The sequence below is a fragment of the Capricornis sumatraensis genome, chromosome 12, assembly GCF_032405125.1.
Source record: "Capricornis sumatraensis isolate serow.1 chromosome 12, serow.2, whole genome shotgun sequence".
NCBI classification, from domain to species: Eukaryota; Metazoa; Chordata; class Mammalia; order Artiodactyla; family Bovidae; genus Capricornis; species Capricornis sumatraensis.
In genome coordinates, this window is record NC_091080.1 from 92,087,501 (window position 1) to 92,114,044 (window position 26,544).

At 41.9% G+C, this 26,544-nt stretch overlaps 1 protein-coding gene across 1 annotated transcript in view; it reads left to right on the forward strand.

Annotated features, from left to right (window-relative positions):
• Positions 1-26,544, forward strand: part of MYO16 (myosin XVI) — a 397,000-nt gene that overhangs the window by 42,184 nt on the left and 328,272 nt on the right. The window contains exon 3 of the mRNA XM_068984571.1: positions 3,480-3,623. Within this exon, the coding sequence (XP_068840672.1) occupies positions 3,480-3,623 (144 nt within the window). The remainder of the gene's footprint in view (positions 1-3,479; positions 3,624-26,544) is intronic.

Below are 26,544 nucleotides of genomic sequence, written 5' to 3' on the forward strand. Positions count from 1 at the left end.
GATTATAGGCTCAGGGTGATTATGTTCTGTTTACCAGACTGTCGGCTGGCTCGGACTTGGCCAGTTTCATCACTTCTGTAGCACTTACGGGCGGCCTGGCACTCAGAGGTGCTCAGTAGATTTGTTGGGGAGCCACATTAACCCCTTAATTGCTTAATTAATTAATGTGATGCTGTGATAGATATTATGAGTTAAGATGCAAGCAGTCTTATTTAGAGTGGAATTTTCAGAAAGACAGAGAAAAAAATAAACTGATCACAGCAGACCTGCATGAGGGATAAGCAGGCGATAAGAAAGAGGAAAATGATGGCGTCCCTTGGCCACCTTCAGAGGTCAGTTCTGAAGCCTCCTCTGCCCTCCTGGTCAGACTGAGTTACTCTTTTATCCAGGGTCTCATCACATATGGTCCTTGCTTCTGCTATAAATCTTGTCATAATGGATTGTAGTGAGTGGAGAATGTGCCTTTTCTCTCTGCTAGAGTAAATTTTCCAAAACTGTGATGTCTTAGATACGTTTGTATCCTTAGCTTATGATGCATAGTAGGTACTCAGTACATCCTAAAAGGATAAATGGGTGGATGAAGGGATGGGTGGATGGATGGATGAACTGTAAGAATACAGGGATCTTTGCCTAATGAGACGGCCCAGGGAGCAGAGTAAAAAGATTCAGAAAGGGTAGCATTAGAAGAAAGAAGAAATGAGAAGATGAAGGTGTGGACGTGAACAGGAAGCACTCAATTAGCTCTGAATCCAGTGCAAATACTCTGCATCTTTGCGCTGTTAGACTTTGGTTGTCAGGCTAAGATGAAGAGGCTTTGAAGCTGGAATACATGTAAAAAGACCTCCTGACGGCTGCAGGAATGTGGGCTCAGCACTGAACCTCCTTATCCTGGGGTTACTGAGTAAATAAAAACAAATAAAAAATTGCAGGTTGCCAGAGAGACAAAATTACAGGGTTTCAAAATGCCTTAGGTACCAAAAAAGGCAATCTCGCCCTTGAAAATGTCAAGTGTGAGCAGCTCTGTGTTCGCCCCACCTCCTGGGTATCCTGCGTTATGAGTCCTGATGCTTTATCACCACCAACGTTCTAATTATATATTCTTAGATCAACATCTTTGAGAAAAGGCATTGCATGCTTGTACAGGGCATCAGGAAAAAGCTGTGGAAGTTGCTAAGCTTTTCCAGTTTCATTTATTTAACTCCATTTATTCACTGAGTATCTGCGTCTAAGTGAGATTTCTGGAAGACCTCTCTTAGAAATGCCCAGTAACTGTGAAGCTGGAGAAGAATAATTCCATATGTGTTAAAGGTGGATAATTGATGCACGCTGAGGGCTTAGTTGTTTCCGTCGTGTCGGACTCTTTGCAACCCTATAGACTGTGGCCTGCCAGGCTCCTCTGTCCATGGGATTCTCCAGACGAGAATACTGGACCCATATCTATCTCCTGGGACTCCTGCATTTCAGGTAGATCTTTACCACTAAGCCACGGGGGAAGCCCTGGGTAGTTGATACACAGGTTTTAATATTTTTCATCATATACAGTCTTTAGTTTTATCATGTTTTAATAAGCTTTCAGTAAGTCTGAATTTGCCTATTTTTATTCAATAATTCATGAATCAAATCTCTGGCAGGTGTCAGCTACTATCAGAGGAAAAATAATGAAAACAAGTAACAGTCTTTTGCACCCCAGGGATTTAGTCTCTTGAGGGCAGTATAGAAAAGACTCAGTCTTAACTCTTTGGAAGGAAAGGTGCTATGTATGGAGTTAGAAACAGAGTCACAAAGGGCTTTGCTGAAATGCTGTCTGGAGTTTTATTAATAAGTTAAGACCTTTAATGTATAAACTGTTGAGAAGGAGCTCTTGGTTCTAAGGAAACACTCTTGACTGGAGTATGAAATGCGAATTCTTTTGATTCCGTGCTATGGCAGCAGACGTCCATAGCAGTGGAATTCCAAGTGGCTCAGTGGTAAAGAATCTGCCTACTGATGCAGAAGACACAAGAAATTTGGGTTCAATCCCTGGGTTGGGAAGATCCCCTGGAGGAGGACATGGCAACCCACTGCAGTATTCTTGCCTGGGAAATCCCATGGACAGAGGAGCCTGGGGGGCTACAGTCCATAGAATTGCAAAGAGTCAGGCATGACTAAGTGACTGGGCACACGTGTGAACATAATGAAAACAAGCTGCAACAGATTCACAAATATGCTCAAGACGTATTGGTAACTGCCAGAACCAGGTTAGAGAGTAGCGTACTCTCTAGACTCGAGACAGACGGGGGAGGGGAGAATCTTTTTCAACAGCAGAGAGAATCTTGAAGACTGGATAAGGAATTTTTATCAGTGACCCAAATGGAAGAGAAGGCAGAATCTCCTTTTTCTTTTTAACTCTTTCTGTATACATATTGCTTGAACATTAAAGCATGTATGTTTCTATACAGCAAAAGAAATTAACGCAAAAATACTATGAACTATGTTTTTATTAGAAGCTTAAATGCCAAGTGTTTCAATCACTTTCCTGTTCTGCTCAGTCGCTCAATCTTGTCCAGCTATTTGCTATCCCAGAGACTATAGCCCCCCAGGCTCCTCTGGTTCATGGGATTTCCCCAGCAAGAATCCTGGAGTGGGTTGCCATCTCTTTCTCCAGGGGATCTTCCTGACCCAGGGATTGAACCTGTGTCTCCTGCCCTGGCAGGTGGACTTTTTACCGCTGAGCCACCAGAGAAGCTTAAAAATTAGGCTGTCTTCTAATTGCTAATTTTCAGTCAGTTCAGTTCAGTCGCTCAGTCGTGTCTGACTCTTTGCGACCCCATGAATCGCAGCACGCCAGGCCTCCCTGTCCATCACCATCTCCCAGAGTTCACTCAGACTCATGTCCACTGAGTCCGTGATGCCATCCAGCCATCTCATCCTCTGTCGTCCCCTTCTCCTCCTGCCCCCAATCCCTCCCAGCATCAGAGTCTTTTCCAATGAGTCAACTCTTCGCATGAGGTGGCCAAAGTACTGGAGTTTCAGCTTTAGCATCATTCCCTCCAAAGACATCCCAGGGCTGATCTCCTTCAGAATGGACTGGTTGGATCTCAGAAATTTATCCTGTAGCCCCCATTTCCAGTGTTGTCAATCTAATGGGTTATCAGTCAGTTTGAAGTTTTCCTACAGCTCTCTGATACTCTATCTATTTAGTCATTTTTCTCCCTGTTTCATGGCATATAGTTTTCACTGCCTTTAAGTCACTGATCTTGTCTGCTATAGTATCTAGTCTGCTTTTTCCTTCTACCGTCCATAGATTCAGTTTTCCTTTCTTACATATGCTTCTTTCCTTGTGAGTTAGTACAGAAGGGGAGCAAATTCCTCGCCAGTTGAGCTCCACCTCCCAACTTCCATAATTGGCACTAAAGTTTTCTGTATGTAGAAAAGAAATTTGATTTATTGCAATAGTATATTTTCCTTTTTTCTTTCTTTCTTGTTTTTTCTTGTTTCAGTGTGCTCGGTATGATAATGTCTTCATCGCAGAGATCCTGATTGACAGAGGGGCCAATGTCAACCACCAGGATGAGGACTTCTGGACGCCGATGCACGTTGCCTGTGCATGTGACAGCCCTGACGTTGTCCTGCTGCTTATATTAGTGAGTAAAGCGATCCAGTTTGTTACCATTGGAAGAGATTCGATGGCATAGAGATGTCTAGATGCTTAACTAAGTACCCAGACCTAGAAGAGTCTACATACTTACCTAATACTCTTTCATAGTATGTGATACTTCAGTTGAAAAAAAATATGTGTTTATGTCAGCACTTATTGCCTGGAATTACAAGATAATTAAGAGACTGAGGTGGTGGGTCACTGTATAGTTAGTAAAACAATTTGTGTAGATAGCATACCAAACTGAACTCCTCTCACCTTTTTCTTGGAACCTGTATGCCTTGATAGCTCACAAGTCAGAGCTAACTAAATAGTTTGATGATTGTTGTCTTCTCTCTCAATTCATTTTCCTAATGTTCAGCCCAGCTGGGCATATGATAGGAAGGATATATGGTTTATATTGAATCTTCTTCTTTGGTTAAAATCTAGCAAAGAGATATCTACAGCATTTGTGTTTACAGGAAAGTGAAAACTTGAAATATAAAATCACTGGAATTATTTTGCTGTCATTGTCTTCAGTTATAGCTCAGACATAGACATGGATCCTTACACATACTGTTATTATTTTAGATTGGAATCCTTTCTGACTGGTTTATCTCTAACAAAGATTTTAAGAAATTATGCAGGATCGTTAGAATGCATGCTCGAATATAAGAGTCAGAATGAATGATTTTGCTTTTTCGCTTTATTAATAAAAATCATATAATTCCTTAGTGATTTTCTATTATGTACCTGGCTTTTTACAGAAGCCCTCAAGATTTCACATGCAAGCAAATTGGTACTCAAAGATATTAAGCAAGTTGCCATAGTCCAGAAAACATAGTATAGACTTGAACCCAAGATCGTTGTCCAAAGTTGATCCTTTTTCCCATGGGTCTTGGTGCCTGCCCTAACCAATAGCCGCACGCTTGATGGCTAAATATGAAAGAACCATATTGTCCTAGCATCAAGATGTTGGCAATGCTGTAAGCACTGCCTCTGTGAGCTCCAGGGAAGAATTCTTCTGTGGGTTCCCCTAGCTTCTAGAGACCCCTTGGAATCCTTGGTGTCCTTTGCTGAGAGATGCCCCACTCTCTGGCTCCGTTAGCATAGGACCTTCATTCCTATATCTCTGCATCCAAGTACCCCTTGATAAAGACACCAGCCATAGAGTTTAGTGTCTGCCTTAACAGCCTTATCTCACCTTGATCTGCAAAGACCTTATTTCCACATAAGATCTGTCACAGATTTTAGGGTTAGGACTTAAACACATCCTTTTAGAAAACACAATCCCACCACACCACTTTCTTCTCCCTTTTTAAGATCATAAGCAGAAGCATTTTAGGATGAAGACTATGACTGGAGACGTCCTTAATCTTGTAAGAGGTTTAATTTGGCCTAGTTTTGTCTAATTTGTCCCTCAAGAATTTATATATATATATATATATTTTTGTTTTTATAGTAGAAGTGTATATCACTGGAAATGTGTTCCTTTCAAATCCTGGAATGTGGCAGCTATAATAAATGAATAAAAAAAGATAAAGGAAATAAGGAGTTGAGCTTGAAATAGAATCATTTGGAGGGCTCGGACTCTACAGGAAAACACACAGTAAGGCACTTAGCTCATTGATAAGAACAAGTCTTCATTTTATAGAAACGTAGCCTAAGAGGACCTGCTCTAGCATGTCAGCATAAAGACTGTGGGGTTTGCTTAGTTGCTTATTATTATAGGAAAATTTAAGACTCATCTCAGAAGAGAATTATATGACCTTTCAAGTGACATTATGAAATCAACTGTGAACTGTTTAGAATTCTCTGTACTCATAGAAGAGCAGGCTAACTTTTTAGAAATCATTTATTCCTCATTTTCCCATGCTTATTTGTTTGTTTTGGATGCAAGGCATGTGGCATCCTGCTTCCCAGATCAAGGATCGAACTCACTCCTTCTGCACTGGGAGCATGGCATCCCAACCACTAGACTGCCAGGACATTCTAATATATATATATATATATTTTTTTTTTTTTTTGATAGTTCAACCACTGAATGACTTGAGTGATGTTGAACTTTGATTTTATAAGAACAAGATAGAAAGTTAGATTCATAGCTTTTCCAGTTTTCCTATGTTTCAATTTATTTTTTTTCCTGAATATTAGTTGAGAGATTCAGTCACTTTTTCAAGCCCTGTCTCCAATTATTTCCTCTGATTGTGATTAGTTATGCCAAACCTTTGCCAGAATAGGCTTTCTATTTCTGTTTCATTCATGCAGAATGCCTGTGGTTATTCTGAGAACCCCATATTCATGCGACTGTGCTTGAATTCTTAAAATCCTTCTCTCATTTCCTCAATGTATACTGCTGGATGAAGTCTTTCCTGAGTTCAGAGAGCTTGTCAGCCCTTATTTCACTGCCTGCCAGGATTTCCTTCCTGCCTTCATTCTGGAACATCTATTTCTTACTTCTGATGGAAAAGGGTAGGAGGATCTGACTTCTTTACAGAGTCTGCACTTAGTCCCGGTCTAGGCATCTCATATGATGCTGACAATTTAAACTTTTACAGACAGCCAGGGGAAGGGCTTGATAATGGCAGGGTTGTGATTTGAAGGCGCAGCAACTGTAACCACGTGCAGAAGACTCCCCTTCGGCATATGGAGACTGTGGTCTTGAGCGGCATGGCTGTCGGAAATATCACTGATGGACCAGAAGTAGAAAATCACCCCAACCACCCTGAGGGCAGGGATGAAGCATGATTATAACCGGAGCAAGAACTGGTACATTTGGTGTCAATATAGAAGGTACGCAATAATTATAGAAATAAGTTAGACATATAGTGGCAAATTAGTTAGGTCTTCCATGTGAGTTTTTGCATATCTGAGGAAATATATGTGAGCCTTGTTCCTACTGAGGTTAAACAGTATCTTCCAAGGAAAATCAAGAAGCTCTGGCACCAATGCCATTTCCCAAATTCTTGCTCAGAAAAAGAAGGACAATCTGAAGAAGTACTAAATTGCTGTCTCGACTGGGGACACCCTCTTCATGTCATTGTCAGACTCCGTGATAGCTCCATTTTGATGAGAAGGATTTCTCGACACTCCTTTTGGGGTTCTTTTATTGTATTCCCCTATTCTTTGGCATTTTCTCCCACTTGCTGCTACAATCATCAGCACATGAAATGACTTCTTTTAAAATAATTCCATAGTGATTTGCTGTTTCCCAGACTTTAAGAAACTTCTCTGTTCAGTTCAGTTCAGTTCAGTTCAGTCACTCAGTCGTGTCCGACTCTTTGCGACCCCATGAATCGCAGCACACCAGGCCTCCCTATCCATCACCAACTCCTGGAGTTCACTCAGACTCACGCCCATCAAGTCAGTGGTGCCATCCAGCCATCTCATCCTCTGTCGTCCCCTTCTCCTCCTGCCCCCAATCCCTCCCAGCATCAAAGTCTTTTCCAATGAGTCAACTCTTCGCATGAGGTGGCCAAAGTACTGGAGCTTCAGCTTTAGCATCATTCCTTCCAAAGAAATCCCAGGGTTGATCTCCTTCAGAATGGACTGGTTGGATCTCCTTGCAGTCCAAGGGACTCTCAAGAGTCTTTTCCAACACCACACTTCAAAAGCATCAATTCTTCGGCGCTCAGCCTTCACAGTCCAACTCTCACATCCATACATGACCACAGGAAAAACCATAGCCTTGACTAGGTGGACCTTAGTCGGCAAAGTAATGTCTCTGCTTTTGAATATGCTGTCTAGGTTGGTCATACCTTTCCTTCCGAGGAGTCAGCGTCTGTTAATTTCATGGCTGCAGTCACATCTGCAGACATACCCGATTTATGGCACGTTTTATTAGTGCATCTATGGGTTGAATGTATACTTGTCAGCGTCAGAATCTGCTCTGCCTCTTGTCTGTGGAGAGAGGAACAATAGACTTCTCTGTGCTATTTCGTACCATGGTGTCTTAATAGCATTGCTCAGTGTCCACTTCGCTGACATGACTTTGTATTACAGGGTTGCATTTATCTGAGGCATGCTAGATCTGAATTTTCACGTTTAATTTTTTGCTGTGGCCACAGTTGCTAAGCTGCGCTGTCCTATTAACAATCCTAAAACTGTGACCAGCCTGTCCATTTTAGCAGCCCATTGCATTTTGAACCGTAAGACACAAATTATTTTTTATAGCAGAGTTAATCATTTTAAATGGAAAATAATTTGAGTTAAGCACTGTATAATATGCTTCTACTGGGGGAAAATGGTTACCTATGCTCCTGAATAGTCATCTCAGATTTTTTTATCTTGGGGAGAAAAAGCTTTGATTCTTCACTTGTCTTGGATCTGTTTAATAAACCTTACTCTAAAGGGTGTCTATTATACATAATGTCAAGAAATGACTAATAGATAACTGAGGATAAAGCGTTATTTAATAGTTTTATTTTTCAAGGGATGACAGGGAATGTTGAATTGCTGAATCCTTACTGTTAAATTTTCTCAGGATATCTTGCAATATATTTTCATTCCCTGAAATCATGAAGTGTAGGAGATACCAGCACATGGATAGTCATTTAGTGAGTGAGACTAATACTATATTTGTTTCAGTAATAATGAAACAGTAGTGTTTCAGTAAGGGTATACTATCATTGTGGAGAAGGCAATGGCAACCCACTCCAGTGTTCTTGCCTGGAGAATCCCATGGATGGGGGAGCCTGGTGGGCTACCGTCTATGGGGTCACACAGAGTTGGACACGACTGAGGTGACTTAGCAGCAGCAGCAGCATACTATCATTGTGTCACTCCAGTAACAGAGGGCTGATTCCCTGAAATTGTTCTGTATGTTTCCTCCATCCTTGGCCTTTGGTGTTTGCATATCTCATGTGAGCAATGTCTCTGCCTGCAGGAAGTAGGATGTCACACACTGTTCAATGGGGAAAGCGGGACTAGATCATTTTAATGGGCAACCGCTGGAACCTAGCAGCTCTGCTGTCACTGAAATAGCAAATGATGTTTCAAAACACATACTGCCTGCTCCGCGTTAGGTGGCTGAAGCCGATGTGTGCTGTGCTCAGTCGCGACCCCATGGACTGTAGCCTGCCAGGCTCTTCTGTCCATGGAAGTTTCCAGGCAAGAATACTAGAGTGGATTGCCCTTTTCTCCCCCAGAGATCCCCCTGACCCAGGGATTAAACATCTGCCTCTTGCATCTCCTGCATTGGCAGGAGGATTCTTCACCGCTGTACCGCCTAGAGAGCCTGGCCAAGTTGATAGACTGAAATTAAATCATCCCAAGACTTCATTCATTCATTACTTAGACTATTTCCAGGTTAAATCTTAGTACACAGTTTTCTATATTTGTTTAATTATAAATTGGTCTTCCCTGGTGTGTCAGAGTTCAAAGCGTCTGCCTGCAATGCGGGAGACCTGGGTTTGATCCCTGGGTCGGGAAGATCCCCTGGAGAAGGAAACGGCAACCCACTCCAGTACTCTTGCCTGGAGAATCCCATGGACAGAGGAGCTTGGTGGGCTACAGTCCACGGGGTCGCAAAGAGTCGGACACAACTGAGTGACTTCACTTTTACTTTAATTATAAATTACCCTTTCCATCACTTTGATCTGTTAAATATTAGAACACATTTCCTGCCATTTCATGACATTTTATTTCTCCCTAGAAAATGAGCTAAAGCCCAACAGTTCATGATACGCCTTGGTTTCCAGTAGGAACTGGGCAGAACGTATGAGTATCACTCAACTCTTTATGTAAATGATGACACACACGCCAGAGTTAATATTTTTTTCAGAGGTTGGTCTTGCCTTCAGCTTTTCTGAGAAAATTGAAGTTTTCAGGCTTCAATACCTTCAACTTGCTACTAAAAACTGTACTGATTTTTTCCTAAATATTCCCCGGCTTTCTTCCACCCTTAGAGAGGTGTTTGTTCCCTTTTATAAGCTAATTCCTTCCACATCCTCTTCAGAGTCTATGAGTTGCTCCTTCTCCAGAGATTTCTCTATCATCATTTATGGAGCTTTCATTTCCATAGTCATCCTTGTATCCTTTCCCTTTAACTTCTTTCATGGTTATGTTCTAGTCCATACCATTTCTGTCCTTTGTCGAGCCCATCTTTGCATGAAAAGTTCCCTTGGTATTTCTAATTTTCTTGAAGAGATCTCTAGTCTTTCCCATTCTTTTGTTTCCTCTATTTCTCTGCATTCATCGCTGAGGAAGGCTTTCCTGCCTCTCCTTGCTATTCTTTGGAACTCTGCATTCAAATGGGTACATCTTTCCTTTTCTTCTTTGCCTTTAGCTTCTCCTCTTTTCTCAGATATTTGTAAGGCCTCCTCAGGCAGCCATTTTGCCTTTTTGCATTTTTTTTCCATGGGGATGGTCTTGATCCCTGCCTCCTGTACAATGTCACAAACCTCCGTCCATAGATCCTCAGGCACTCTGTCTATCAGATCTAGTCCCTTGAATCTATTTCTCACTTCCACTGTATAATTGTAAGGGATTTGATTTAGGTCATACCTGAATGGTCTCATGGTTTTCCCCACTTTCTTCAATTTCAGTCTGATTTTGGCAATAAGGAGTTTATGATCTGAGCCACACAGCTCCTGGACATGTTTTTGCTGACTGTATAGAGCTTCTCCATCTTTGGCTGCAAAGAATATAATCAATCTGATTTTAGTGTTGACCATCCGGTGATGTCCATGAGTAGAGTCTTCTCTTGTGTTGTTGGAAGAGGGTGTTTGCTATGACCAGTGCATTTTCTTGGCAAAACTCAATTAGTCTTTTCCCTGCTTCATTCCGTATTCCAAGGCCAAATTTGTGTTACTCCGGGTATCTTTTGACTTCCTACTTTTGCATTCCAGTCCCCTATAGTGAGAAGGACATCTTTTTTGGGCGTTAGTAGTAGAAGGTCTTGTAGGTCTTCATAGAACCATTCAGCTTCAGCTTTGTCAGCATTACTGGTCAGGGCATAGACTTGGATTACTATGATATTGAACTGTTTGCTTTGGAAATGAACAGAGATCATTCTGTCATTTTTGAGACTGCATCCAAGTACTGCATTTCAAACTTTTTTGTTGACCATGATGGCTGCTCCATTTCTTCTAAGGAATTCTTGCCCACAGTAGTAGATATCATGGTCATCTAAGTTAAATTCACCCATTCCAGTCTATTTTAGTTCTCTGATTCCTAAAATGTCAATGTTCACTCTTGCCATCTCGTTTTACCACTTCCAATTTACCTTGATTCGTGGACCTAACATTTAATTCATGGATCTAACATTTAGGTTCCTATGCAATATTGCTCTTTACAGCATTGGACTTTACTTCCGTCACCAGTCACAACCACAGCTGGGTGTTGCTTTTGCTTTGGCTCCATCTTTTCATTCTTTCTGGAGTTATTTCTCCACTGATCTCCAGTAGCATATTGCGTACCTACCAACCTGGGGAGTTCCTCTTTCAGTATCTTATCATTTTGCCTTTTCATACTGTTCATGGGGTTCCCAATGCAAGAATACTGAAGTGGATTACCATTCCCTTCTCCAGTGGACCACATTCTGTCAGACCTCTTCACCGTGGGAACATTTCATGCAAAGATGGGGACAATAAAGGACAGAAATGGTATGGACCTGACAGAAGCAGAAGATATTAAGAAGAGGTGGCAAGAATACACAGAAGAACTGTACAAAAAAGATCTTCATGAGCCAGATAATCATGATGGTTGTGATCACACACCTAGAGCTAGACATCCTGGAATGCAGAGTCAAGTGGGCCGTAGGAAGCATCACTATAAACAAAGCTAGTGGAGGTGATGGAATTCCAGTGGAGCTGTTTCAAATCCTAAAAGATGATGCTGTGAAAGTACTGCACTCAATTTGCCAGCAAATTTGGAAAACTCAGCAGTGGCCACAGGACTGGAAAAGGTCAGTATTCATTCCAATCCCAAAGAAAAGCAATGCCAAAAAATGTTCAAACTATTGCACAATTGCACTCATCTTACACGCTAGTGAAGTAATGCTCAAAATTCTCCAAGCCAGGCTTCAATGGTACGTGAACTGTGAACTTCCAGATGTCCAAGCTGGTTTTAGAAAAGGCAGAGAAACCAGAGATCAAATTGCCAACATCCGTTCGATCGTTGAGAAAGCAAGAGAATTACAGGAAAACATCTACTCCTGCTTTATTGACTATGCCAAAGCTTTTAACTGTGTGGATCCCAAAAAACTGTGTAAAATTCTTAAAGAGATGGGAATACCAGACCACCTGACTTGCCTCCTGAAAAATCTGTATGCAGGTCAGGAAGCAACAGTTAGAACTGGACATTGAACAGCAGACTCGTTCTAAATCAGGAAAGGAGTACATCAAGGCTATATATTGTCACTTTGCTTATTTAACTTATATGCAAAGTGCATCATTTGAAATGCTGGGCTGGATGAAGTACAAGCTGGAATCAAGATTGCCAGGAGAAATATCATTAACCTCAGATACGACAATGATATCACCCTTATGGCAGAAAGCGAAGAAGAACTAAAGAGCTTCTTGATGAAACTGAAAGAGGAGAGTGAAAAAGGTGGTTTAAAACTCAACATTCAGAAAAGGAAGATCATGGCATCCCGTCCCATCATTTCATGGCAAATAGATTTAGAAAGAATGGAAATAGTGAGAAACTTTATTTTGGGGGGCTCCAAAATCACTGCAGATGGTGACTGCAGCCATGAAATTAAAAGATGCTTACTCCTTGGAATAAAAACTATGACCAACCTAGACAGTGTATTAAAAATCAGAGACATTACTTTACCAGCAAAGGTCTGTCTAGTCAAAGCTATGGTTTTTCCAGTAGTCATGTATGGATTTGAGAGTTGGACTATAAAGAAAGCTAAGCGCCAAAGAATTGATGCTTTTGAACTGTGGTGTTGGAGAAGACTCTTGAGAGTCCCTTGAACTGCAAGGAGATCCAACCAGTCTATCCTAAAGATCAGTCCTGAATATTCATTTTAGGGATTGATGCTGAAGGTGAAACTCCAATACTTTGGCCACCTGATGTGAAGAAATGACTCACTGGAAAAGACCCTGATGCGGGAAAAATTGAAGGTGGGAGAATAAGGGGACGACAGAGGATGAGATGGCTGGATGGCATCACTGACTCAAGGGACATGAGTTTGAGTAAGCTCCGGAAGTTGGTGATGGACAGGGAAGCCTGGCATGCTGCAGTCCATGGGATCCCAAAGTGTCAGATATGACTGAGTGACTGAACTGACTGACTGATGTTCCAGTACATTCCATTAGTTAAAAAAAAAAATCAGAAAAACAAAAGAATACAAAATTGATCAAACTTCTTTCCTTGGATGGTCACCCTGTTATCCTTCTCGTTTTCATAGTCAAACTTCTCTGAAGGACAGTGTACTTTTCCTGACCCTAATTTATGGCCCCCATCACCCCATCTAGGTGACATGATTTCTCTCCACTCAAGCCCCTCAAATGGCCCTTTGATAAGAATGCTTTGACATCCCTGTGATGGGGTCAGTGGACACATTTCATGGTTTATCCAACTTAATGTATATTTCACTAGGTTTAAAAGCAAGTTTGTCAAGCAAGGAAATGGGGGTAAATATTCAATATTTTTTACTCACGTTTGTATTCTTTGTGCTAATCAGAGTACAAATTCGAAGACAGCTACTCTGGGTATAAGCCCTTTTAGTGACTATTGCTTAATAATAATTTTTTTTCTTTTTTTCGGTTTTATTGTGGTATACTTAACAAATAATCCTGTATGTATTTTACAACATGATGAATTAAGTCTGTTTTGTACAATGATTACAACAATCAAGTAAGTGAACACATCCATCATCTCACGTGGTCTTTCCTGGTAGCTCAGCTGGTAAAGAATCCTCCTGCAATTCAGGGGACCCCGGTTCAGTTCCTGAGTTGGGAAGATCCCCTGGAGAAGGGATCGGCTACCCACTCCAGTATTCTTGGGCTTCCCTGGTGACTCAGTTGGTGAAGAATCTGCCTGCAATGCGGGAGACCTGGGTTCAATCCCTGGGTTGGGAAGCTCCCCTGGAGGAGGGAAAGGTTACCCATTCCAGTATTCTTGACTGAAGAAATCCCTGGACTGTATACTCCATGGGGTCGCAAAGAGTCGGACACGACTAAGCAGCTTTCACTTTCATCTCACATAGTTAGCAATAATTTTTTTGGGGGGGCAGTAAGATGCTTAAAATCTGTTCTCTTAGCAAAATTCAAGTGTGCAATATCTATTATGAACTGTAGTCGCTGTAGCATGCGTTCACTCCTGGGGCTTATTCATCTTAGAACTAAAGGCTGCTGCCATCTCATTAGCATCTCCCATTCCGTCTGCCCTCCAGCCCTTGGGAACCGCTGTTCTGTTTTCTGTTTCTGTTCGTCTGAATTTTTTGGTTGTTCTTAAGTTGTGTTTTTCTAAATCTATTGCTACCTTGACTTTCTCAACAGTAGAGCTGATGGTATAAGTATCTTATCTAGAGTGAAAATACTTGCTCGTTTTAAACAGTGATTGAGACCATAAAAGTAAATTTCAGAAAACAAGCAAAGTGTCATTAATAAAAAAACACATATGGACGATTTCTGGTTTCAGCTCAGATATGCTAGGAATTTGTCATTCCTGTCCTTGAGAGAAGAAAAAGGTTGAATGAACTAAAAATCAGTATCTTTTCTTGGACCCATCAGAGAACTCAAGTTGCCAGGAATATGTTTCAACCTTGAAATCTGGGCCACAGGTGAATCCAGCCAATTAGAGCTTGATATCAGGTTGAAATTTTTATTTGAAAAAATATATGAATTTTTAGAGGAAAATAATTTTGTCAAACAAGTATTAAAATATTTAATGTTTGGTTCTAAAATAAGTACATTGGTTATTAAACATGTCAAACATTAAAGTGCATCAAATAATTAAGTACATCAAAAAGGTTGATATAAATGATGTATGGAATGGGACATTATACCAGTATAATAAGTCAAATGCATAATAAGAGAGGCTTAACAACAATAAAGCATAATCCTGCCATTTTGGAATATTATATGTTTTTGCATTAGTTAAATGTCATTTTTCTCTTTAGAGTTACTTCTTTTCAGGAATGGCTTTATTGATTTATCCGTTATCCAAAAATATTACTAGGCTTCTACAAGGAATTTACACTTTGTAATAGCCTTAACTCATTTATAGTTAAAGAAGCGAAATGGATTTTGAAATAGGTGTTAAGTAAAAGCAGGATCCTGGAAATTCATTAGTTTTTTAAAATCTAAGATAATATAGAACCTATTGCAATGCCTAAGTCTGCCCCTGTAGGCTTCCTACACTCTTAAATTACATTTCTGAAATAAGTCCCCTTTGGGCCATCAGAATAAACCTATAAAATGATACTTAGCTGGAAAAGAATCAGGGTCTCCATCCACTTGCACACCTCTTACATTTAATGACCTGAATGGTTACTATAAAATATAATCAAAAAACCGGCGCTGTATTTTGAGAGCTGTCAGATGTTACACAGCTGATGCTATCTGCGTATTCGTGTTACAGACATCACATCAGCTTCTTGGACAGTTGCTGTATTTGTGCTGTAAATTATCAGCAATGGAAGCATCCGCAAGGATTTTTTATAGAAGTCAGTGTGTCCTGGCAGAATTGTGCTGTCTTCCCTCCATGGTGTAGCATTAAAAAAAAAGGTAAAGAGAATATCTTAAGAACTTTCTAGGGAAGGCTGCTTCTTTCAGTGTTTACCTTAGCGCTAGTTACACATGTTCTGAGCCCTCAGATCGCATCCAGACATTTAACGGAACGGAAATGCCACATCCTGAATCCTGTGATTTGGCACCTTGACTTTCTATCCACCTTGTGCTCTTTCTCATTTCATACCCTGGAAGCCGCTGACCAGGGTCCCGTGCACATCTGTTTAATCGTGTGTCCTCTGGCTAGAGCTTGTTTGTGAGTGTGTATTTTGGTTCAGTACCAATGGCTTGTATATAGCACACTTCCGTGTGTTCCGGATTGCTCAGTTTTGAGGCTGACTTCCATACTGTCCGTTCATCTGAGAAGAGGGTGAGTTCACACCCCTGTGCCTGAGCAAGGGCAGGAATGCTGCTCTTTGGACTTCAGTCACCAGAGCTCGCTGTTCCACGCTCCGACTCCAGGAGGAGAACAGACTCGGCGGGCTCGCTTGCCGTCTGGCGTGGGTGGCAGTTATCAGTGATTTTCTGTTCCGTTCAGAACTCATCCCAGGGAGCTGAGTCTGTAGTGTTTGCTAGTAAATCAAGCTCCACAAAATCAGAAATTTCTTCACATTCAAATTTAAAGAAACATTGACTATTTAAACCACATTTGAAAAGTGCTTTATTATACCACTGTAGTGTAAACTGCTCACTCACTTTGGGAAAACACATAGATATCAGACCCAGAACAGTACTACTCCCGATCAATGCTTTAATGCAACCTCTCTGCCATTCGTTATTCTTGACACCCTTATTTCTTTTTCAATATTTTATCAATGGCGGTAGTAAGATTTGGGTATTTTAATATTAATAGAAATATGATGTTAGGTCATTTACACTTTAGATACTTTATCTCTTTCAGTGAAGATATTATGAGATCCATGTTTTTTAAAATAATTTAATTTCGAAATCTCCAGCCAGAACTTGCCAAATGAAAATCACTCTTTGACAAATCCTGTAGGCTATCTTCTCTTAATGATTGTAGTCTATAAAAAAAGTAATATTTAAACCCTCCAAAGACTTTTACTTTGAGAACTGTGTAATTTGCAAACATCTTAACAAACTTTCAGAATTCTATGTTAAAATGTGAATGTAGATGAGGTGGGGATTACTGTTTCATAAAATGCACACATTATACCCTTGCTTTTATTACTATCCTGTATTTTTGATACTTGTTTGGTAGGCATGTTAGTGTATATTGTTTGCTAAATCATTGATAAGTGATGACTCAGGAAGAAAGGAGCAATCTATATGCCCAAGAAACTGGGAAAATGAAGGAATATCATATGAAAGAAATGATGTGGAAAAGTGTGATAAGACTATGAAATATATTTAAATTTAATCCAATTTGACTTCCTAGGCATTAAAATGCAAAAGAAAATTTAGTTTGGGAACAATTTTTTAGACAGAAATGCTGGTGCCCCTTTCTATAATTCTTGAAGGATAATATTAAAACACTGGGTTAGGACTTTAAAGATTATACGTCAAGTCAGTCAGTCGTGTCTGACTCTTTGTGACCCCATGGACTGTAGCCCACCAGGCTCCTCTGTCCATGGGGATTTTCCAGGCAAGAATCCTGAAGTGGGTTGCCATTTCCTTCTCCCGAGGACCTTCCCGATCCAGGAATAGAACCTGTGTCTCCTGCTTGGCAGGAAGATTCTTTACCACTGCACCACCTGGGAAGTCCTGTGTATTTTTTAATGCATTTTAATGCATATATTTATGCATATCATGCATCCAGTCTTAGCTTTCAGTGAGGCCTGTGAGGAGCTAGTAAAGGGCGCTCTGCAACCTCGAGAGTAGAGAGTCCGAGCTGGTCTGAGGGGCCTGGAAAGCAGCGGTGTGAAATCCAAGGGACATCTTCCTGGAGAGCCTGCCTTTGGGAGAACATTTCCTAAAACCCAGTGATTGTGAGTTGAGAGTGGTAACCATGTGAATGAAGGAAATAGTGATGATATATTTTGTATTGGAGTCAATAGTAATATTGACCTTTGAAATGTAGGCATTAAAGAAGGGGAGGGGATTTTAGAATGAACTAAAGCTTTCTGATTCTGAAAATTGGGAGAGAGGTTGCAATGTACAAAGAAAGCAGACAGCAGCCAAGAAATCTTTTTCCATGAGAAGGACTGTGAACTTTTTCGAATATTTGAAGGTCAGGATCAATAGAAGACAAGAAGACATCCACCTGGGGAAGTCTAGGCTGCAGTTAGTTCTGAAACTCAGCAGACAGAGAGAGGAGTCTTATTTGTATACACAGGTAACAGAAGGCCTCGAGTAAATCAGATCAACCCACGAAAACGTGACGTCTGGGAAAGGGGGCCAAAGCAAACTAATTAAAAGATGCTGAGAGAAACAGGACCCTACAGAGAAGACTGAGAAAGGCGAGCCAGATTTAGGAGAACTGGAAGCTTTCCTTGTCATGAAAGTCAAGGGGATAAAGCCTTGAGAGTTTCCTTGTGGTGATGGGAGGGCTATACTCCTTGCAATGCATCTGCGAAGTAAGAACCTTCAAGTTGTGAGCTTGCAAGGATGCCAGCGTGCATTCCATCAAGGCGTGAGTGGAGTTGCAGCTTGCGCTGCGCTCCTACCGCTGCTGGTGGTTCAGTCTACCATCTCCCACCTCCTCTCCCTCCTCCAGCCTGTAACTCTTCTTTCCTGTTCAGTCGATGCCAGCCCCTGGATGCCAGCTGCTGCACTGGCTTACTCTACGGTACTGGAAGATTTATGTATTATTTGTGTGAAAAGAATTATAAACCTATTACCATACAGTATTTACAGCCAATTAATTGTGTTAGTGCCTTGGCTAACTTTGTTGGACTTAGGAACAAATTGGACTTAGAGCCATGTTCTCAGAATGAAATGCGTTTATATCTGGGGGACTTACTGTATAGGAAAAGCTAGTCATTGAAACAGGAAAAAAGCAAACCTCTAAGAAAGTTGCAATCTGAATCCTTACATCAAATGTAAAAACATATTAAACTTTACGTGGTTTCCCTTGTGTACGTACCTAAATATTACAACGTGGAACATGAAAACTGTAATAGAATTTTCTGCACCACAGAAGGAAGAGGAGATAAAGGTGCTGACATCATAAGGCACTGGAGATAAACCCACATGAAGACCAACAACACAATGTATTAAAGGGACAGAGAATATCCACAGCCTGTATTCTCAGCTTATTGGAAAATAGACCCAGAAAAGGCTGCATTTTCTCATAAAAGATAAGACATGTTCCGATTAGTCAAATAGGCTTTTTTTTTTAAAGCAGCATAAACATCAGACTGGTATTGGAGAATACCTGTATGGAGGGATGGTGAATGAAGTGGGAATGTCCTGGCTCTTTCATGTAAGGTCTTAGTCAACAGATATTTACTGAAATTTGTGTGCTTCCAGCAAAGCAGCCTATGGGAAGAAATAAGTGGCTTCATAGAAAATGTAATACGTGCCCAGTACTTGAAATGATGTTGAACTTGACCGTAACCACGTGGGGGATCTTTATGAACCCTCGAACCTGTGATCTCTCTCCTTACTCTTTTTTTCTCAGAAATTCGTATTCAATAGGCTTGCTTATGAAACCGTATCTTTTAATTGGATAGTTGACCTTTAACTATACTCTGACCATTGACTAATTCAAATGTTACTGGAGCCAGCTCATGAGATCATCGTTGACTTGTCTCCAGTTTTATTCCTCACCTTTGAATTTAGTAGATTTAAAACTTGCCAGGGACCCAAGAGAATGGTCGTGTGTTTTCATCTCATCTCATAGTTTCATTCATTGTTCAGTATCAAAGATAGTTTTCTCAATGTAAAGATCACATGTGTTTATTGTAGAAAATGGAAAGACACCCACAAATGTATAGAAAATTAATATCATTCATAATTCCTTCACATAGTCATTGGGTATATATATACTTAACTTCTTGCTTTTTTTTTGTTCTTTTACTTTAATACTAACTTATTTAAATTTCTTTTTCTATTTTTTGGCTGCACTGTGCCTCATGCGGGATCTTAGTTCCCCAACCAGGAGTTGAACCTGTGTCCCCTGCAGCAGAAGCAGGGCATCTTAGCCACTGGACCACGAGGGATGTCCCCACTGAATATACTTTAATGTGTTTTTAAATCAATCTCATTCTCCTCCCTCTCTTCCCCATACATGTAAAATTTACACAGAATTCATCTGATATTAACATATACATCTTGTAGCCTATTTTTTATACACTTTTTCTGTATTTCTCCAGGCCTTAAGATTTTGTTCTGCATCATGCTTTTCAGTGGTATGTAGTGACATCATAAAATGTCCTTTCAGTTCAGTTCAGTCGCTCAGCCATGTCCGACTCTTTGCGACCCCATGAATCGCAGCACACCAGGCCTCCCTGTCCATCACCAACTCCCGGAGTTCACTCAGACTCACATCCATCGAGTCGGTGATGCCATCCAGCCATCTCATCCTCGGTCGTCCCCTTCTCCTCCTGCCCCCAATCCCTCCCAGCATCAGAGTCTTTTCCAATGAGTCAACTCTTTGCATGAGGTGGCCAAAGTACTGGAGCTTCAGCTGTAGCATCATTCCTTCCAAAGAAATCCCAGGGCTGATCTCCTCCAGAATGGACTGGTTGGATCTCCTTGCAGTCCAAGGGACTCTCAAGAGTCTTCTCCAACACCACAGTTCAAAAGCATCAATTCTTCGACACTCAGCCTTCTTCACAGTCCAACTCTCACATCCAAACATGACCACTGGAAAAGCCATAGCCTTGACTAGACGGACCTTAGTTGGCAAAGTAATGTCTCTGCTTTTCAATATGCTATCTAGGTTGCTCATAACTTTTGTTTCAAGGAGTAAGCGTCTTTCAATTTCATGGCTGCAGTCACCATCTGCAGTGATTTTGGAGCCCAAAAAATAAAGTCTGACACTGTTTCCACTGTTTCCCCATCTATTTCCCAGGAAGTGATGAGACCAGATGCCATGATCTTCGTTTTCTGAATGTTGAGCTTTAAGCGAACTTTCTCTCTCTCCTCTTTCACTTTCATCAAGAGGCTTTTTGGTTCCTCTTCACTTTCTGCCATAAGGGTGGTGTCATCTGCATGAAATGTCCTTAACTAAGTATTGCCCTCTTTTGGACAGTTTCCGCTGTTTTCTGTTTTTACAACGCTGTTACTGCGTCACTTCAGGGTTCGGGCCAGCGTGTCTCACGCCACATTTCCGTGCATGCCATCCTTTGGGTGTGTGCTTCCCCAGTGGCTCAGCGGTAAAGAATCCGCCTGCAATGCAGCAGGTATAGAAGACACAGGTCGGGCCCCTGGTTTGGGATGATTCCCCTGCAGGTCATGACAGCCCACTTCAGTGTTCTTGCCTGGAGAATCCCATGGACAGAGGAGCCTGGCGGGCTATAGTCCATGGGGTTGCAGAGTGAGACACGACCGAAGTGACTTATCATGCCTTTTTTTTTAATGTTAGATTCTTAACTGTCATGCATACCCACATTTTCAAAAGCCAGAGAGTTTTCCAAGGCTCATTGGAAGCCCTGCAAAGCTCAGCCCCTCTCCCTTCTCTCTAGCTCTGCCCTTCACACTTTTCCTCCCAGACACAAGCGCTTCTAACTCTTTCAGATGGTCCCTCTGACCTTTGTATGTGTTTCGAGTTGCATAGCTGTTCAGATTGCTACACCTTGATTTTTCTTCTTTGGTCTGGAAGACAGGGCTTCAGCTCCTTTAAGCCCTGGAGGGATACCCCGTTCTGTCTACGTGCTCATCTTCTGCTCATGGTCGCCTTAAACTTCCGTCGGATCACTGTTAGAGATTTCTTTAGTTAGGACTGTAAATGCCATTCACACCCCAGTCCCTTGGAATTCTACAATTACCTTTTCTTTGTTGCAGGGTTTCTTTTCTTGGCATGGTTTATTGCTTCGCCTGGCAGCCACGCTACACGTCAGTATTTACATGCTCCCCGAGTAATACTTACTGACCTCAGAATGTTTACAGAGGGAGCTGTAAAAATGGGTGCCAATGTAATTTCAGCTGTTAGAAAATTTAAAACGCTTGTCATACAAGTTTTCAATTTTTTATTACCATAGAAATTCACCATCATTAAAATCTCAAAGTACACTTTCACCGTAATAAGCACTTAATATGTAATTCCTTGATGAATAAATGGTTTCCTCAGCTGTATTGCCTCCTATGTTATCTGCCCAAAAATCTAGGAGCTGAAGGAAAATTATGTGCTTCTTGTTTTCTCTTTCTGCTCGGACAGCGGGGATCGGTGGAAGCATCTTTTCTTGGAACAAGGGATGCATGGACCCTTTCGGGCTGGTGGTGGCTCTGAAGTCCTCTGGGTGGTCTGACTCAAGTAACAGGAGGGATGGAATGGCAAGATGGTGAGCCATTCCTTCTCAACCCTGGTCATCAGGGTTAAGTCGCTTTGTTACAGGTGTCTGCTGGTGCACCCTCTACCTGAAGCTTCCCTCTGACTTGCTTGAGATTAACAACTCTGATGTGTCAGCTCAGGTTTGGGGAAAGAGGGTGTGATTCAACCGTCTGAGGTAGCCAGATTAAGGTGTTTCTCCACTAGCTCCTTTTGGTGGCTTCAATAACACAGGATAAAACAGAATCCTTGCCAATCCGTCTGTTTCAACAGTAATAACGAGTACACAGTGGTGCAGAGTGGAGATGGCAGGGATTGCACAAAAACGTGTGCATCGTCACTTCCGTCTGCATCTGATCAGAATTATCTGTGTGCTCAGCTGCTCAGTCATATCCAACTCTTTGTGACCCCATGGACTGTAGCCTGCTGGGCTCCCCTGTCCATGGGATTTCCCAGGCATGAATACTGGATTGGGTTGCCATTCCCTTCTCATGGGTATATTTCTAACCCAGGCATCCACCCTGAGCCTCCTGCATTGCAAGTGGATTCTTTACCACTGAGCCCAAGGGAAACCTCTGAAGTTTTCCTGTAACGAATGTTAAATTCTAACCTTGCCATTCCTGCCGCATGTATTACTTGGTGTTCAACTCTATGGAAGAGCTTTCTTCTCCTGTGTATCAGGGATTCATTCCTTTACTGATATCAGTATGAAGCCATGGGTTCCTAGCTGCAACTTCACAGCATAAAAACATCACTTGACCAGGTGATCCAATTACCTGCATCACCCGTGGGACCCAGGGGTCACACCTAATGTGATTCCCTATGTGCTTTGCCTGCCAAAAACTTCATTGGAAGAACCTAATGAGAGAAGGTCTTAAAGAAAAATAAGGATGAACTGTTTCAGCTGGAAGGATGCTAAAGAGAAAGGGAAATACACTAAACCGGGTGACTCCATATTCCATTCTGAGTCAGAAGGTGATGGTGATCAAGGATGTCATCAGAGAAATTAATGAAGCTCAGATATGGACGGTGCTATATAGGATAGAATTTAGTGATGTTGAATGTTCTGAGTTTGATAACACATGCAAAATAATGTCCTTATCTTTTGAAGTATATACCAAAATATAATGCTATGAGAAATGTAGATAGCATGTTAAAAAGCAGAGACATCACTTTGCTGACAAAGGTCTGAATAGTCAAAGCTATGGTTTTTTTAGTAGTCATGTATGGACGTGAGAGGTGGACCATAAAAGAAAGACTGAGTGCCACAGAACGGATGCTTTCAAATAGTGGTGTTGGAGAAGACTCTTAAGAGTCCCTTGGATAGCAAGGAGATCAAACCGGTCCATCCTAAAGGAAATGAACCCTGACTATTCCTTGGAAGGACTGAGGGTGAAGCTGAAACTCCAATGCTATGGCCACCTGATGGGAAGAGCCGACTCCTTGGAAAAGACCCTGATGCTGGGAAAGATTGAAGGCAGGAGGAGAAGGGGATGACAGAGGATGAGATGGTTAGATGGCATCACCGAATCAATGGGCATGAATTTGAGCAAACTCTGGCAGATGGTGAAGGACAGGGAAGCCTGACATGCTGCAGTCCACGGGGTCGCAAAGAGTGGGACACGACTTATGAGTAAACGACAACGGCGTAAATCTCTGGGAGTAAAGTGACATGATGCCTGTGCTCAAGTTGAAGTGATTCAGGAAAAACGAAAGAGACAAAGAGAAAGCAAAGACGGGAAAGTAAACTAACCGGTGAATTTGAGTAAACGGTATGATACTCCTTTACCGGGGTTGCCATAGTAAAGTTCTACAAACAGGGTGGCTTGAAGCATCTGGTTCTCACGGTTCTGGAGGCTAGAAGCCCAGCCTCAAGGCGCTGGGGGGCTGCGCTCCACCTGACACCTCTTGGAGGGCGTCCTTCTGTGTCTCTTGCCACCCCTGGGGGTCCCAGCTACCTGCTGGCTCGTGGCAGCCACCACTGCAATCTCCACCTCTTCCTCGCGTGGCCGTCTCCCCTCTGTGGCTTTGTCCCCAGAGACACTCTTCCTGTTAGGGTGCCTGTCATTCACTTTACCCGGAATCCTTATGGCGTCTTAGGGATGCTCGTCAGCAGCCGTCCTGTTTCCACACGACGGTCGCATTCACTGGCACCAGAGGTTCGGGCGTCAGCGTTTCTTTAGGGGCATGCAATTCAACCCATTACAGACACAGTGCAGTTCCTGGCACTATGCTTGAAACTTTGAGCTCACTTGTAATTATATCAAAACTAAAAGTAACCAAAGTATTTTCATATAAAAAGTGGTATGTTTATTAAAAGTCCATCAGGTACCTGTCTTTCAAATTTCAATGCTTGAGAATTAAGTGAAACATGGACAAGTTTCTGTTCACTGACATTAAATTGTTACATAAACTAGTAAAACATTTACTTGCAGAAATGTGCATTTATTCATTCGAATGTTATCTGACATGCAGGAAAGAAGATCCCTATTTGAGGAGAATGGGAGATTTGGATTCTCTTTCAATACTCCTGGAGCAGAGTTTAGGACAAAGTGGGGCTTCCAGTTTGAATTACGAGAGAGGCGATGTATTCAGGACTCCCAGTAGGAACTATCCAGTCCTCAACTGCAAAAGCATTTGAGTACTTTGCTTTTGCATAATACAACACTCATTTCCCTAATGAAACCAATCAGGGTGTGATTGATTTTCTTGACGCCCAACGGAAGGACTTGCCTCAGAGTTCTGCTCTGCAAGTAATCGGCAGCTCCGTTCCAGGGGGACTCATTAGGAGCCATCAGCGCGCATGAACCCTGAGTTCACCAGACTAAAGAATGACAATCAGCCAAGAATCTTGCCAGTGGGGTTTTTATATACATGCGCACAGTTTCAGAATTCTGAGTCGAGAAATACCGCCTTTTCGGGGTGTTCCTTGGCCGCATGTTTTACTGCACGTGATCAGGCTTTCTGGGGACCTTGGCTAAGACGAGACCATCATGCGGTGGGGACAGAGCCACCACTGGTGGGCTGTCTCACCTGTGTCCAGTGACGAAGGAAGGGAGGGAGGGAGAGAAGGAGGGACAGAGGGACAGAGGAAGGGAGGGAAATTGGAGGAGACATGGGGAGAGGGTGGGTCGAAAGAGTCTCCTGCAGTTGTCACCCATCTAGAAACAGTGAAGGCTGGAAACTTAAGTATGCGTAGTCTGATTTTGTAATTGTCTGTATCGACTCTTAAAAATGCATGTCAGAAGATTTAGTTAGAAGTAACTATCCCTGAAATCATAATCCTTTGCCTCAGTTTGTGGTAACTAAGTTCAGGGTTTGGTTGCTTCTTTTTCTTTTTTTTTTTTTTCCAGCAAACAGTTTTTAGGATCTCGTATGTGCCAGGCATTTTTGGGGACATAAGGAGGAGTAAGATGTGGTCTGTGATTAGGGAAGTTCCCGCCCCCCGGGAAGGTCTGTATGTGGGACGACACCTGGTTTTTCAGCAGCATAGACCAGTGATTAATGGGTTGAAATTTCAGTGAATGAACCCAAATAAAATATTCAGCACCACCTTTCGTTTTCAGGCTTTCTCTGAAAAAGCCTCATTAGTCCTTAAAAAAAGGAAACCATTCTCCTGCAGTGCCCGGCCTTCAGGGGTACCTCGATGCTGCACTGTTTCTCTTTGCTGTTATTGATAATATGTGACTCTTAATTAGATTCGCTGTCATCTGCCACCCAGATGTCTGACATGGATAAGATTCTACCTGAAACCTTTATGCATTGGGGAAAAAATAAGTTGATTACCTCCTACCTGTAAGAATTGAATTAAGTAAGGGCGCCTTGTGGTTTTGTGTCTTAATTGATTCTTTAACCAGTGAAGCTAGGATAAATATGCAAAACCTTATTTGCCTGGTTGGAGACTAAGAGAAAAAAAAAAATCATTAGCAAATCTACTTCAGACTACTGCCTCAAGTAACCTCCTTTCAAACTCTGACTATGAAAGAAAACGAAATGCACTAAGAAGATACTTTGACGTCTTTAGAACCTTAAAATGAAGTTGTCCTTAGGTAAGGGGAAATCAGAAACATCTAACGTGTTCTGTTTAAATAAGGGAGTCTCTTTTTAGGGCTATAGAAATGAGGTTCACTCTGGATGGTCAGGTGAGCAGTACAGCTTACATGGAAGGAAAACATGAAGATTTGGAATGTTCTACCACTTTGACCTACTTTTTACTATAATTAGAGCAGTCTTTTGGAAAACCTGTGCAGACTTGCTAAGGCTTAGGAAAGCAGTATATAGCTACACACACATTCAAACAAGGGAAGATCTCAGAATTCTGGAGTTGCCACGCCCTCCTCCAGGGGATCTTCCCGACCCAGGGATCGAACCTGCATCTCTCAGGCCTCCTGCATTGGCTGGCAGGCAGGCTCTTTACCACTAGCGCCACCTGGGAAGCCCATTGCTATATGGCTATTTAATATATAAATGTGTGTCTGCTCAGCCAGTGAGTCGTGTCTGACTCTTTGCAACCCCATGGACTGTAGCCCACCAGGCTCCTCTGTCCGTGGGATGGATTCCCCAGGCAAGAACACTGGAGTGGGTTGCCATTTCCTTCTCCAGGGCATCTTCCCAACTCAGGGACTGAACCCACAGCTCTTAGGTCTCCCTCATTGGCAGGCAGATTTTTTACCACTGTGCCACCTGGGAAGCCCCTTAATATCATAAATATACAAACTATTTAATATCAAAAGCTGTTCCTTTTTATGTAAAGTCATGGGTTTGGATATTATATGAACCATATTAACTATATTCACATTGCCGTACAAACTTGTATTCAGGAAGAAGAATAGGGTGAAATGTTTACTTTC